The sequence below is a fragment of the Scylla paramamosain genome, chromosome 27, assembly GCF_035594125.1.
Source record: "Scylla paramamosain isolate STU-SP2022 chromosome 27, ASM3559412v1, whole genome shotgun sequence".
NCBI lineage: Eukaryota > Metazoa > Arthropoda > Malacostraca > Decapoda > Portunidae > Scylla > Scylla paramamosain.
The window spans coordinates 6,922,950-6,939,606 of record NC_087177.1 but is presented as its reverse complement, the minus strand read 5'-3'; the positions used below and the strand labels follow the sequence as shown (position 1 = coordinate 6,939,606).

General features: G+C 38.2%; 1 protein-coding gene across 5 annotated transcripts in view; it reads left to right on the top strand.

Moving 5' to 3' along the window:
* Positions 1-16,657, top strand: part of LOC135114096 (ubiquitin carboxyl-terminal hydrolase 2-like) — a 70,650-nt gene that overhangs the window by 49,795 nt on the left and 4,198 nt on the right. For all 5 annotated transcript variants that reach the window (XM_064029790.1, XM_064029794.1, XM_064029793.1 and 2 more), the window contains 6 exons: positions 11,901-11,996; positions 12,584-12,710; positions 12,937-13,168; positions 13,933-14,179; positions 14,703-14,781; positions 15,846-16,074. In XM_064029790.1, the coding sequence (XP_063885860.1) occupies positions 11,901-11,996; positions 12,584-12,710; positions 12,937-13,168; positions 13,933-14,179; positions 14,703-14,781; positions 15,846-16,074 (1,010 nt within the window). The remainder of the gene's footprint in view (positions 1-11,900; positions 11,997-12,583; positions 12,711-12,936; positions 13,169-13,932; positions 14,180-14,702; positions 14,782-15,845; positions 16,075-16,657) is intronic.

The window sequence follows — 16,657 nt, the reverse complement described above, 5'->3', positions numbered from 1 at the left end:
AAAGAATTAAACGTCATTATATACATGTAATAGCTGCGAAAATCTGGTAATTAAGTTTAAGTTTTTGTATCGCAGATTAAATTGGGAGATTAGTGAAAGCCGCGGAAGATGGAAGTCATGGTGAACTTTTAAAACAGAAAACGTGCGGTTGGCCACTTGTTTGTGTGCTGACGATGTTGTGTTCCTGGGAAAAAAAAAAAAAAGAGAAAGAGGAAGAGAAAGTCAAAAAAAATGATGTGTGTGCATGAGAGTACAAGTGAAGTTGTAAGAAGTCATGAGGTCTTCACGTGGCAGTCACTGTACAAAATATATTTACTTATTTCCACCTGTCATCCCCATTCATAGATTTGTTAGAGAGAGAGAGAGAGAGAGAGAGAGAGAGAGAGAGAGAGAGAGAGAGAGAGAATGTTTAAAACTCTTATTCTCAAATGTTTCCACTCTTTATCTCAGCTACTTTCAACAGGCCAGAATGAGTGATACTGGGATTTTCAAGTGCGTGTGCATGATTCTGGTGATAGTTTAGCAAGGATTCTGCATTTCTGCATCATCAATCAGAGAGAGGGAGAAAAAAAAAAATCCATGGGAGTCCGAACTGGCGTTTGAAAACATTTCTAAAGTATTCAAATAGAAAACGGGTTCAGTTTAGATGTTCAAATTTTCCACTGCTTAATTAAGGTTGTCATGCTGTTAAGAGGCTAGTCACGATTCTGATTTTTTTTTCTTAGTTTTATTTATTTATTTTTTCTATATTCAGGAGACCGTAAGAGAGAAATATGAATATGGAATACTATGTTGTGCAATACGCAGGACGAGCCCAATTGTGTGGACGAAAGGGTATGACTAAACAATATATATTTGATGTTTTCGTCCTGTAGGTATGCATAGTTGTGTTGTTCTAATGCATTAACTAGTGATTAATGGAGGGGAATGGGTCTGACGTATGAAAAAAAAATACTGATTGAAGAATGTCTGGAAAGTTTAAAAGATTCTATAAAAAGAAAAACCAAAGGCTAAAATCATCTATAATAATAGTATAAAAACATTCAGAAATAAGTCGTACTATGTGAGAGGAAAGAACGCCATGGCAATGAGCGGTTAGTGTCACTTATTACCGCTACAGCACATGTAACAGCTCGCTTACATAAGCCAATGATGCTACCACGGCATAATGTGCGGACGTGTGGAATAAGAACACAACTTAACGTATTGCCCAGCGTAAAGGACTGTTACATGTTGTCTTGCTTAAGGAAAGTTTGGGCGGTTACTCATATTAAGCAAACTATGAGCCAAAATCAAAAGGGGAAAACTATAAATCGCTATTGTAAAATGTGGGAAAAGACTGAACGATGATATTCTGGCTAAGATTAGTTGTGGTTTTGTGAGCCGAGATGAAGTTGTCTCACTTTGCAACCGGTATGTAACTACAATAAACTATTAGATACCAAGAAAACATATATAAAAAAAAAAAAAATGCAGAAAATACTGAACGATGATATTCTCTTTGAGCTTCATTGTCTTGTCAAAAAATGGGGATGTTTCTCTTAGTAACAAGTGAGGAAAACGAAACTAATAACTGATAAGAAATCACCTACAAAAAGTACGTAAAAGATTGAACGATGCATTCTCCCAGAGCTTAATGCCTTATTGTAAGAAGAAGAGGGTGTTTCTTTCCATGAGAAATAAAATCAAACTAGTAACTGACTAAATAAACCACGAACAAATCGCCTTCAGTAAGTGCAGGACAGACTGAATGATTACATTCTTGCAGAGATTAGTGGTCTTGTTGTGAGCAGAGGAGGAGGTTGTCTCAGTGGGACGGGCGAGGCTTAATTAACGCGTCCCCACGGAGTGTGTGTGTATGTGGCGTCAGCTGAGGCGGGAGGGTTGCGCAATGCATGACATAAGCGACTTGGGACGTTCTGGGTGGTGATAAGGGCCACGGGTCATGACCAGTGAAACTTTTGTATGGAGATGTAACACAGATTTGGCCTCGCCCCGTCATCGTGATGGAAATACCTGCGTGATTAAAACATTATATGTACACTATAATTTTCTTGCGGTTGTTGTTATTGTTGTTTATTGTTGTTCTATTACTTTAGTAGAAGTAGAATAACAATAATAACAATAACGACACCTCTACTGTTTTCTTCTTTTTCTTCTTCGTTCTCCTCCTCCTCCTTCGCTCCCTCTACACTGTTTTCTCTTCCTTCTCTTTTTCTTCCTCTTTTTTCTTCTTCCGCGCTTCGTCTTTTATTTCTTCTTCTTCTTCTTCTTCTTCTTCTTCTTCTTCTTCTTCTTCTTCTTCTTCTTCTTCTTCTTCTTCTTCTTCTTCTTCTTCCTTTTCCTCTTCTTTAATGTCTCGGCTATTTCTTCTTCCTTTTCTACGCCTCCCTTACTATTTCCTTCCCCTTTTCTTTCTTTTTCTTTTTTTTTCGTCTCCTCGTCTTCTGTCTTCTCCATCGTTTTCTTCCCAGTGTTATAATTTGTTTGTTATTATTTATAGTATTCTTTGGTCCTTTTAATTACGTGTTTGGCGCTACTAATGACGTCATGAGTCTCGTTACCTATCCCACGCACGCCTTCTGCCCGCTCCTTGGCAGCCCCTCCTGACAAACAAGCGACTTAATGTAGCTTCCTGCTTGATGAAGACGAGGTAGAGCAGTGTTGTGATGATACTGCACGGTCTTTTCTTCCTCTTTATGGAGCATCGTGTTGTTGTTTATGGTGGTGGTGGTGGTGATGTCTTTTCTATCATATATATGTACGTACTTTTTCTTTCGCTGTTATTTTTTTTCTATATCTATTTCTTTTTTCCTTCTTCCCTTTCTTCCTTTCCTCCTTCTTTCCATTCTTCCTTTCCTCCTTCCTTCGTTTTCTTCTTCTTCTTCTATTTCGTCCTTTTCTTCATTTTCTTCTATTTCTTCCTTTCCTCCTCCTCCTCTACTTAATGTTATTCTCTTTTTTATTCTTTTACTATTTCTATTTTTTTTCCTCTTTCGTTACGAAGTTCTGTAACATCTGGGGATCCTTCGTTAGGTCAGTTATTTATGACACGTCTCACAAAAGCAGAGTCGCATTACAATTGTTATTTTCTTACTTACACCTTCCATGCTCAACTTGGATTCTTGTACACGTATTTCTCCCCCCTTTAATTATTCATCTGACAACGAACTCTGAGCAGAAGCTTTAAATAGACTCAATAGATAAGTATGTTGTTGCTGTGCACGAACCTCGACTTCTGGACAAAACTTTTTAATGGGGTGTCACTGAGTAGCATTCTTCCGTCTGCAGTGGTTGTATTGTCCCATTTACTATTACTGACAGTTTCCGGATTTCAGAGTTGTGTAATTGTAGTGATGGAGTAACTAGCGGTGGAGTTTTTCCCCCTTCAATACGGAAAATTCATGCAGGCACCAGTTGTTAACACAGAATGAAGTGAATAATGGTGTAATTATCGTAGTGGAGTAGCTAGAGATGATTCCCTAGCCTTTCAATATGAATAACTCATGCAGTCATCAGCCGTTAGTTAGGATGAAACAAATAAAGGTACGAGTTTAGTGGTGGTGTATATTTTTTTAGCTCTTTCAGTATGATAAATATCGTAAACATATGTATAATCTTCTCTTGCTATCTAGAATATAATTAAGCTGATGCCTTGGTAATGAAAGAGTTAATGATTCCACGGACTGCTGATGACTACTTCGTTTGAATAAGTGTCGACTATTTTACCGTGAAACTACTCGATCACTTGTCTCGCTAACTGCACTGTTTTTCGATATTATATTATACACTTGGTTTTTGTCTTCCCTCGTTAATCTTGTGGAATGCATTACTTTAAGCGCCGTCTCTTGTATCACCCTCAACGTGCCGGTGACCTGCTTCTGTACATTTGTTTAAAAAATAAATAATCAGAATCTTGAGTTCAAATATTTTTGTCACCTTCGTTATTTTGTGCTAAGTTGCGGAGAAGTATGACAAGCGCTGCTCTCCCCAAAACACCACTTGTATTCCGTGTGGCTATTCTGACTTTTCTTTTATTATCTTTTTATCGTCCAAATTATACATGTGTATTGATTACTCCTTCCTTAAGCCTCGTGACATTGGCCACACATTCAAGAGGAGCTATTTCCATATAACATTTGCTTTTATTCAAGAAACGATATTGATTTTTTTTCCATGTAACTAAGAGGTATTGTGGACAGGGCCAGCAAAAACTGGTTTTGTTAAATTAAACTGATGATACCTGTGACGGTCAGTCCTTCGCACTCCTACTTTCTCCACTTGTATATTCATCATAACCTTCCACTGACGTACTTGTTCAGTCAGAGAGAGAGAGAGAGAGAGAGAGAGAGAGAGAGAGAGAGAGAGAGAGAGAGAGAGAGCCCTGTATATGTTGTCACAGAGACTTTCCTCGTTTGTACAGAGGGCGTGCCTGAGGGGTTAATGTGTGAGGCTGGGACGAGTGCAGACATATCGCAACGCTGACAAGGGTGGAGACATCACTTATTAAACTCATTAACTTTCCATCTTTTATTTCACAACGCTTTCCCTCTGTCATTACTACAATACTAATCCACAGAGTCTTTTGTTTCTTTCGCATTTCACCACTTTCTCAACCTTGTTTACATTGTCATTCTTCCTCGTAATAGGGACCCCGTGTAATGCTCCCCTTAGGGCCATACACACCTCCACGGCAGCCCTATTTATTCCTATGGTATCCTCACCTTGGTCGGGCACGTCTGTATAATGAACTATGGTTGAGGTGTAGCCAGGAATGCCGAAAATGGCGGCGAGAGACATCACTTTACGAAAGAACACAGTTTTGCCTCGCTCATTGTTGCGTGAAATGAGATACTCCTCTGCATTAGCCATTATGAATCTCCTGCAGGACAAAAGCTTCCCCATTGGGTAGGAGACGCGGGCTTGGGGCTCGTATGCCACTATAGGGTACTAGCGCATGTAAATCTTTTGTTACTGATTGACAAACTTTATCCTTGATATTCAATGATCTCTACCGCAGTATTCGTGAGGTGTGTGTGTGTGTGTGTGTGTGTGTGTGTGTGTGTGTGTGTGTGTGTGTGTGTGTGTGTGTGTGTGTGTGTGTGTGTGTGTGTGTGTGTGTAAACGGATATTATTCCTTTCGCTTCTTCTCTTCGCTGTGGCCATGGACGAAACCCTAGAATACTGATCAGTTAGTGACCTCCAGGAGTGCCCGCCATAATTCATGGATGTGTATGGACGTGAATATACACACAGCCTTGGCTTGAAAACGACGTCTGGAGTGGCAATTTGCTGCGTTTTGGTGGTGTGGGAAGACAGTGCTGGTAGGTGGAGAGACAGCACATTATCGCTTTGACATAACGCACTATCAGCTGGGATTTGTGCTCTTAGTTATCGTGTCCTTTCCACTACGAGTCTCCAGAGTGACGGTCAGGTGCCATCGAGGGTTCCCGCCACTGTCTTTCAATCTTATCGGGTTTTGTTTACTAGATGCGTCGCTGTGGCTTACTTATCAGATTCATTGGATTTTTTTTTCGTATAGTTCTTTATCATACGGTTGCATAAGGGGTCAGCTGATTGCATTGCTAGACTAATCTATCCACTATCACCCATTAAACCATTCGGTAACACGACCTTCTATTTGTACTAGTGGGAGAATAAACACAGTCTGGTAGCCTAACAAGTATATTACGAATGTCACAAAGAGAACCAAGCCACAAGTGCAATATTTTGGATACTATTGGATGACATTTTCCGTGATCGTATATTTAAGATAGTCTCCTCCAATCTCTAGTCTCCAATCACTCAACCACCACTATTACATCTTATTTTCTGTATCATAACTAATAATTGAGGATTTCATCAGAGATTAATCTGTAGTAAGGAATGTGTTAAATAATGCAGTCACGTTCCCCTCGGACTCATGCACCCATAAAATAAACAGCTACACAAGAAAGATACCAAATTAACCTTAACCCTTTCAGTACCACCCACGACAAAGGCTTAATTCTATTCAGTGTCCTGTTACAACTTGCTTCAAGATGATATTTTCTTGATGACGTTAAGATCCTCTCTAGTCATTTGTTCACAGCAATTTTATCTTCGTTTACTCATTTCTTATATAGTAACTATTAGTGATTTCATGAAGTGTGGAAGTTATCTTTTGTAACGAAAAGGTTGAAAATATACATGAAGTTCTCAGCCGAGGTGCAGGTGAAGGTGTAAGTGTAGAACAACTGAAATGACAATTGAACCTCAAAATACATATAATTGAACTTCCCGGAGAAGGACGAGATGTAGGAGACAGATAGATAGATGCATCATTAGACCAGGAGGAGGAGGTATGTATTGACGTCACAATAGCGGCAGGAGAGATTAATGGAGCGAATGTGTGACTCTGATGGGAAGGACAACTGCAGAGACCAATAAACTTTAAACATCTACTTCGGGAGTTCATGGAGGAGGTCAACAAGTGTAGGAGGTATAAAGGAACATCATTACACTGTGGAGAATTGTAATAACGTCAGAGAAGCGCCACTGGAGAATAATGAGCGTATGTGACCGTGATGGGAAGGACAACTGAAGTGACGAATGAACTTAAGAAAAATTTACAAGTGAATTAAGTAAGCATAGGAGACATATAGGTACATCATTACACTGTGGAAGGAATTATTAACACCAAAGAGCGGCAGGAGGAAATAATGGAGTGTTTGACCCTGATAGGAAGGACAACAGGCATCACGCGCACCACACAACCCACTGCCCCGCCGAGGTCACGTCTCCTTTCACTCCTACATTCAGTTCTCGTAAGTACTCTCACGTCTGATAGCGTTTAATAAGGAAAACCCTTGGATGAGCTAATTGATTGGATGAGTGATGTAAATGCAATGTAGATGTAAGCAAAGAAGGGTACGTACTTGTTGCAACTTTCTGGGTGTTTATGTATGCCAATCTCAATGCCTTGCCTTCACTTGCTAGCTGAACACAAGGTCATTGGGAGGTTGCATCACAAACCACAGGCAGATCAGCCGCCACGACGCACCAGTTGGAGTAGTTTTTCTGATACGCTTTGTCTTCCCCGGGATTTGTGGTTCGCTATCATGGAAAGGGAGTGAAGGAGGACTTGTCTCTCTCTCTCTCTCTCTCTCTCTCTCTCTCTCTCTCTCTCTCTCTCTCTCTCTCTCTCTCTCTCTCTCAGCCGGACAAAGAGCTCTTCACAGTTTTTCATCCACTAAACCAGTGAGAGTGAAGGAAAATATATATAAAAAAAGACCTCTCTCTCTTAACGGCGTTACTTCCAGTTTGATTAAGCTCGGCCCGTCACGTGCAGTGTGTAGCGCGCCAAATTCTGCAAGCACGCACGTGAAGGCAAGGCTAACTGCACTACAACTTGCAAACAAGCTTAAAATAGTTTCATAATAGCTGCTTCTCGTGCGCTTGGAAAATGTTCACACTTGTTTTTCGGAATCACTGTGAGAAGAATACTGAATAAGTGTTAAATTTCCCGCTCTTGTGAGATTCTTGACTATAAATTTATTCCACTTTTCACTCATGATTGTTTTTAGTAGCGCTGATGAATAGACCAACTTGGTAAATATCTGGCCTCAGGTTATTGTTGGATCACATGAAAATGACCTGCAAATTTTTGAAGAATGCATTGCTTAATGTTACGTATTATAACTGCCTGGTATAATTATATAATGAGTATTAGTGACGTGAATTAAATAAGAATGCAATAGCGGCAACACATCATTTTAAAGACTATCTTGAGCGTCGTGTTTATTTCAGCCTGGCATTTGTCACCCGCATGATGTGAATTTATAATTAGCCTATGTTTCAACAATTGATTTCGTGTATTTTCTTCCTACTTTTATATCTATATTATGCTTTGAGAAAAAAAATAAATGTGCTACCGTATGTGAATGTGTGTGTGTGTGTGTATATATATATATATATATATATATATATATATATATATATATATATATATATATATATATATATATATATATATATATATATTATTTATTTATTTATTTATTTATTTGTTTATTTATTCTCTCTCTCTCTCTCTCTCTCTCTCTCTCTCTCTCTCTCTCTCTCTCTCTCTCTCTCTCTCTCTCTCTCTCTCTCTCTCTCTCTGTGTGTGTGTGTGTGTGTGTGTGACACCTGTAGTGTCCTGCCTTGATTCATGTGATGGTGGTCACTCAGGTGTCTTCAGACATTTAATGAAGGTCGGAGAGACGTGTTGGCCAATAGTACCAGGTAAAGGCCGTACACGGTGACATTCAACAGTTAAGTGGACCAGTATTACAGTTAGGAGGCACATGTGGACGAAAATTGGATAGTCTTCCGCAGAATGCAACTTTAATGGAGTTTCACTAAGAACTGAACATAACATTTTGTTATAGTAAACGATTTCATAGTACACTTGAAATCATGAATAATAATTGTGATCGATCATGTGAGATACGTCAGTGACCATCTGATAATTCTAAGAACAAAGAACCGTGTTTAGCCTCCCGCTGGTGCCCTCTGACGAGTGCCAGGAGCAGGGGCAGGTTGGCAGCTAACCGGCGCGGGAGGCTTTCACAGTATCACGCTGCCACGAGTGTCTTCTTTACGGTGTCGCAATATTCTCGGCAAGGCTCCGATGGTCGCGGTGGCTGCTGCTTCTGTCTTGTTTTCAACGACAGGGAGGTGTGACCATGCGGCCGAGTCCCAGTCGTCGGTATGGCCATGCAGCACACCGCCGCTCCTCCCTAGGCCTTGTTTTTCAAAGTCTATGGAGCGCTCTCCCTATTGTTCTGCTGACGGTGGTGGTGGGATGTGTAATGATACTCTTGGTGCACTGCTGGGAGACTGCTTCGACGAAGCCACGTACTGTTCAGCTGCAGAAGAACAGACGATTGAGGAACAGAAGACGACGGGTGGGTGTTGTCTGCTGGTCTTCTGCGGGAAGTTTGTACATTTCTGGCCTGAGCGGCAGTAGTGACGCCACCACCACAAGGCTGGCAACCTGCCTGCGGCTACCTGGCCACGTTTTCTCTCCAGAATTACCTTCGCTCGTCACCTATTGACTCACGAGGTTTCGGGAACAATGCACTAATGATGTACAGTTGTTGTTGTCGTGAATACACCATTACTTTTAGCGTTTTCATTCTCGGAAAACGGAATATCATTGCAAAGTTCAATTATCTTCCGTCAAACAAGATGTTTTTCCATGTCTGTTATCGACTATTTACTCTTTGATCTTCTCGCAAATATTATGCGACCTTTAATAGATATTTATGTTTGAATACACGATTGATGCAAATTTAATGCCGTAAAAGCGACGATGAAACAGTTAGTCCCGATGATAGTTCCTCCTCTCCACAGCCACAAATTTCTTAATACGAATATACAAATCTTGTCATCATTTCCCAACCAGACAAGCAACAGTTCGTGGAGTAATCCATGCAGGAGTCACCAGCAGATCGGCAGTAACGGTGTGAATTTTTCTTAGGCAACATTGAAAAACGATGATTGTTTGCAGTTAAGAGTAGCAAATAGAGCAAGACTGTAATAATGGAAAAGTAAATTTTTAGCCAAGTCGCATCTCGCTCATTTCAAGACGAAACATTTTTTTTCTTTTAAAACTATGCTTTGAATTATTCTCTGTTTCGTAATTAACCAAGGAAAACTGCTTTAATCGTATTGATAAATACAGTACTTGTTGCATTAAAACACGTCAAGGTCCCTCGAACTTTCCACAAAGCTAACCATATTCTAGTGGAGTTGTGACAGAACACTTACCCAGGGGCTGTTCTCCGAGCTGCCTTTTGTTACGTTTGTTTCTTCTGACGCTATGAACTTGTGACACATACACCTTCCCTCTGGTATAAGGCACTAGAGAAATGGTTGTGATTATACGGTTTCTTTTTCCTCTAGTTCATTGTCTCTTAATCACCTATGGCACCATTTTTTTTTTTTTTCATTTTATCTTTCAATATCTATGTTTCTTAATCACTGAGATAGCTAGTTTTTCCTCGAACTGCATTCCTTCCGTTGTGCAAAGCGAACCTTTCACCGTGGTTACCCTCAAATGCCACGCCACCATGTAAACACCGTCTTCGGCTTTGTTACCGAGGCTTTGCGGCGCTACGGGCCCATTAGTATCAGGAAGTAGTTCATACAGAAGATAATTATATTCATATGCCAAAATAGCGAACTTTACTCACCAAGAAAAAAAAAAAAAAGTTATGACTGATGCGTTCATGTTTGCGGAAGGAAATGCGTGTCACGGATTCAAACGCATATAGAAAGCAGTCTTTAGAATACGAGGAACAAATTCGTATGAAGTTGATGTGAAAATAATATATACTTCATTGTAGCTATTGAAGCGAAAAAGAGCAATATGCAAAAAAAAAAAAAAAAAAAAAGTTATTCTTTGAGCCTTGCATTGTATCTATTCACTGGTTGGCTAGCATCATAGTTGTTAGAACATCACAGAATCACACAAAATTTTCCATTTAAATTTCTTTGCTGTCTGCCACTTGCACACTGTAAGTATTTCATAAGTAGAATACTTAAATGAACCTGCAAACTCGAAACTTTGTGATGTTACTGAATTGTTTTGGTTTAATCTTGTGATACCCTACCATCTGGCCTTGGCATGAAAACCACCAGACTTTCCTAATAACGTATGTAGCACGAAAACTTTGAGTATATTCTTGTTAGACTCCTAAATGACCTAAATATTCACACCTGACGCCAGTTACACGGTTAGCACTCTCATGACGACAGTCATTTGTAATCATGGGGCAGAAAGCTACGTACGTGGGTGTATGCAGGGGACAGGGCTTGTGTGTTTGCTGCTGCTGAATACTGATTGCCTCATAGCAGGAATTATCACGACAAACAAAGCTTAGTAAATACAAATTGGTCTTGCCTGAAAGCAGGAGTTATCACAACAAACAAAACGCAGTACATACAAATTGATCTTGACAGGATTACAGACTTAGCTTATCTTCAAGGTTATATTACTTTAGGAGCACCCAATTGTATATATATATATATATATATATATATATATATATATATATATATATATATATATATATATATATATATATATATATATATATATATATATATATATATATAATGAACTATTATCTTTTCTGAGAGAGAGAGAGAGAGAGAGAGAGAGAGAGAGAGAGAGAGAGAGAGAGAGAGAGAAATTTTGGTCTTGTGTCTGACATTAAATATCAGAACTTATGCTTATTTTTAGGAAAATGCAACAGTATCAGTGAAATTATCAAGTATACTGCTATGGCAAAGAAAATAAGTTATCCTATGAATTAATCTTTCCAATGATTATTATAGTGCATGCTTTTCTTGTGCATTTTTTTCTATCCCATGTTACGTACTTACAATTCTTTGCTTTTATTTCTGCCATGTACTGCAAAATACTAATAACAAAGGGAATTGTAGTCTGGCTTTGTGAATTTTGTCTTGCCAGTAGGTTGAATGTATGACAAATGAGTTGAATTCATAATAGATAATGATTGTGATAGAAATGTATCATTCCTCAAGTATACTGGTAATGCTTGTGCATATGTTGTATTGTAAAGCAATTAAAGCCTCATGGTAATATTTGCTGTATTTCTTTTGTAATTTTAAGCTGTGTGACAGAAACTTGAAATGGGAGGGGGAGGAGTGCAATGAACACCAAACTCAGTTAAGGAGGAGTCTGGTTGAATTTTATTACTATCCCCAACATAAAACAATGGTTTTATACAAGTAGTTTATCAGAGGCTGATGAAATAAAATAAAGCTGTCACGTTGTTTAGACTTAACACAAGAAGCCAGCCTTGTATAGTTTTGAAATTTGGATTTAACATAACATGTATTTCCAGGAGGACGAGAGTCCGAGGCGCCACCAGTCAGCATATTCATCAGGAGTGCTCAGTGAGAACAATGGGCTTGTGGGACTCAGAAATATTGGAAATACAGTAAGTACAACAGTTTCATGTTGTGTTAACTATGTTTGTGCTCTCTTTCTCCTTTATACCATGTAGAATTATATTATACTGTACATAGATATATGATAAAAGAAAAAAAGTAAGAGATTGACACAACCTGTTCTTGCTATCTGTTGGAAAGGTTATGTTTGAGTTGATTTGTGTGAGGTGCCTTAAAGGGGTCACATCAGTTACTAGATGAAGAGATACTTCAGGTTGTGACACATCTGACTTTAAGAGATCACAAAAACAATGGCTTCTGAAATTCATCATACTCAAGTTTGAAAGTATTTTTCTTGGTGGGATTGAAAATTGAGTGACATCTTAAGAATTTAATTAGATATAGGAATGTTGTACTAAAAATGCAGTTAATTAATCACTCTACAGATAAAAGATGTAGTTACATTGAAACTAAATATTGGTTTAATCATGTTTCCTACATAGCCATAGCCATTGAATATTCTTAAAGCATTGAAAATGGCAACTATTCATACTAGCTTGTCTTTTACTATTAGGTAGTATAAAAAAAGATCAGCTGTATGCTTTTTACCTCTGACCCTTGTTCTTTGCAATTTCAGTGTTTCATGAACAGTGTAACACAATGTCTCAGCAATACACGGTGTCTTTTGGAGTACCTAGTGAGGGATGGATACTCCTCAGACATCAACACCACCACATCCACTATGAAGGGTGATCTTGTGCGTGGTGAGTATGGGATAAACTATTATGTTTTATGCACACAGATTTAAGAACAAAATACAGAATGTTCAGCAGAAATTAAGAATCCTTGGTTGCAAAATGTTAATCCAACTAAAAAAATGTACTGTAATCATCTTTACCATACCAAAAATTTTTACTGCTGTCATTGTATTTATATACCCTATGAAACATTCCAAGCATATTTGTGACTGCGTATTTGCTATTATTTCAGCCTTTGCCAACTTGTTGTCTGACATGTGGAATGAAGGAGGAGACAGCAGCCGGGCCCTTAACACTGGCCCCTTCAAGTCACAGATCCAGAGGTTTGCACCAGCCTTCTCAGGATACCAGCAACATGATGCTCAAGAATTTCTACGCAAGTTGCTAGAGGGGCTGCATGAAGATGTTAACAGAGTCACTGTAAAGCCCAAGCCCATCACAGAGGATATTGATGATGATCTTCAGTAAGTGCCTGTTATTTTCAGTTTACAAAAAGAAGTTATTAACATGAATTGTTATAATGCAGTCATGTCTTCTCAGATAGATATTATTTAGCAAATGGCAATACACAATAGTCAACTTTGTTTTGAAGATAAAGATACTAGAAAAAAACATAGTGGAAGAGAATGAAAAAACTGCTGTGGGGTGCATTCCAATACCTGGGTCTCATTGTGTTACACAAGTCAAAGCTTAGAGGGAATGATTTGATTTTCCATGCTCTTAATATTAGATCCAGGACTGTGGATGTTGTAGAAGTTCATACTGTGTAGATAAGTTGGAGGAAGCATCAGAACACCTCATCTTGAAAGTAGTCTGATATGAGGACATTTGTTCTGGTTCCCTCTTCAGATAAGGGTTCATGTTCTTAAGCATTTTTGGGCTCCATGCCAGTCACTTTTAACAGGCTCTGGTGAAAATTACTAGGATTTTGAAGTGTTTGTATGATTTTAGTAGTGGTTTGACAAGGATTTTACATTACTAGAAGGAAAAATACCCATGAGAAAGAAACCTATGAATTATCTCTGTGGCCTTTGAAATATAGTGTTGGTAAGAGATGGAAGCATTACAGAATAAAGACCAATGATTCCAAGACTGCTATACAGACAATGTTCATCATAATGACTTAAACTTAGTGTGACATATTGCATTATTGTTATAATGTATATGAATTAATGTAATTTCTAGAGACAAATGCATGTTGTCTATATTGATTTCATCTTTCTTTTAGTGACAGTCAAAAAGCAATGGAGTCGTGGAAGCGCTATCTGAGATATGATGACAGCAAAGTTGTTGACATGTTTGTTGGCCAGTTGAAGTCATGTCTGCAGTGTTCTGTCTGTGGGCATTGTTCAGTAACTTTTGACCCATTCTGGGACTTGAGTCTACCCATCCCTAGCAAGTCTGGTCAGGTCAGACTCTCCCAGTGCCTTGATCTCTTCACAAAGGAGGAGGTGCTGGATGGGGATGAAAGACCTGTAAGTATTTATTATATATTGGTTTCTTCAGAAGCAAAATCCTGGACACATCCTAATTTGCAAATTTGTTTATTAATAATTACTGATATTAGCAAGAAATTGATATAAAGAATGCCATGATATTTATGAAGCATTTCTGTTGCAAATTGTTTCCAGCAAATGGTTTAATGATATGATAACAAATATTTTACCTTCCAGACAATAAACCTGAGTTGCCTTCACACTTTTCTCATTGTAGCATTGCATTTTTGGATTATGTTAAAATACACTAGTGAATATTGAAGTCCTTGGTTAGATAATGAAATTCAGGGATAATTGACCATGTGTAACATGTTTTTTATTTTCACATGACGTAGATGTTCCTCATGAAAGTTCCCTGAAGTGTATTCTTAACAGCATTCAGTCAAGTATGTAGCAAATATAACTGTGGTTAGTCAGAAACAATGGGTTTATATAAAATTACTACCTTAAATGATCATCTTTCATAATTTCATTATAAAATTTCTTTTTTTTTTTATTTCAGACTTGTTCAAAGTGCAAAGAAAGAAGAAAAATGACAAAATCCTTCAGCGTCCACAAGTTCCCCAAAGTTCTCGTCCTACGTATCCTTTTATCACTTGCTGCAAGTTGATGCTGGCCATGTGTGGTTAATGCTGTTTGCTTTATTAGTTGATGTTGGCAGTGAAGAAAAAAACTGCTTATCACAACACAATATAATGTTTCCACTAAACATAAATCCTTAGGCTGTTTGTGCACCTCTGATGTGGACCATGGAGAAGTACATGGCTGGCTATTAATGGTGGACATGGCTGTGCATAGCTGATTGTGATTGTGGGGCACTGATGCATCCCAATCCAACCAGCCATTGTGCACTAATTGTTGCCAATATAACTATGGTGTAAATCTCTGTTATTTGGGCCTGCTGTGGTCAGATTTGTTCCAGTATGGCTCCATTGTAGGTAGAAAGATAATAGCCAAAGATTAGATCATGCAGTGAGGGAATGTCAGAACAGAGTTTTTGCCCTGGCCACCTGAACGAGGCATCAGAGATGTTGATACAGACAAAATTATTTGAGATTTGAATCAGAACTGTTGAAGCTTATTTTTCTAGGGTTCACTTTTTGATATGTATGGCTGATTTGCAATAGTACGTTTTTCTGAACTGTGAGATTTTCACCATTCTTCCTTATTGCTGTTTTCTGAGATTTGTTACTTAATACAATGACACTCCTTTTATATCAGGATCATTAGTAGTGTAGTGGTCATGGAAAAGGTTGTGAGTGTGGTTATATGGATCACTCTCTATTGGCATTGTAATAGTTCCCTTACCATCTCCTCGTTTTTCTTTTGGTGAACTCAAATATAAAAATATTTACTTAAATTATGCAAGTAATAATTGCATACATATAAAATATACCTCAAAGTGCCATACAGGATGTCACACTCTTCATACATTCTACATGAGACCTTTTAATAGTTTGAGTATTAGTTGCAGTGATTCAGTAATACTGTTGGACATGATTGTTAAGTGTTCAGAGAATGAAAAGCAGTTTGAATGTTATACAAGTGAATGTCTTTTTGCATTTTTAATATGGGGCAATTATTGAAGATCATGATAATGCTATAACACCATCATAGAGTAATGATTCCTTGACTCCTTGTATAGATCTGAAAAGGTTCTCTCCCCTTGAGCGGTGGCGGGGCAAGCTGTCGTGCACCGTGGAATTTCCTCTGGAAGGTCTGGATCTGTCCAAGTTTGCCTCAAACTCCAGCACCTCTCCACTCTACAACCTGATTGGGGTTGCAAACCACTCAGGAACTACTTACTCAGGCCACTACACAGCCTATTGCAAACACCCCTACTCTGGCAGCTGGCATGAGTACAATGACTCAAGGTAAAATGATATGGTTAATAGTATTTATGTAAATCTCTGCAAACTTGTCATTCCTTTGCAACTCATCACCCATGACTGCCTTGCTCTTTGTTTGTTAGAGGGAATTTTTTCAAACTTTGCTAATTTTATTCTTTGTTTGTTTTTTTGCCTCATAGCTCATTTAAAAAAAATATGCACAGAAACCTTGCTTATTTGAGTTTTGTCATAATAGCAACCATGGTGTTCTGAACATTAATATTCAAGCATTCTTAAGCTTGCACTCTGAGATGTGTAAAATATTCATATTCTGAACTACAGGTTAAAACTGGTGGAATGATTCAGTGATAAAGTAAACATAAATCTATTTCACACATCAAAGAAAGATGCATATATATACATTACCTTTCTTGGTATTATTACATAATTTTCAGTTTATAGTATTTTATGTACCTATCCATTTAATAAACCAGCCAAGAATAGACTAATACAAAGGTGTATTGAACTATCATATATAAATTGATTATCATTAATTTGTCTTTGATTGTCAATAAATTTGTCAGTATGTGAAATACCATACTACCTTCACATTGTTTTTTTTTCCCCC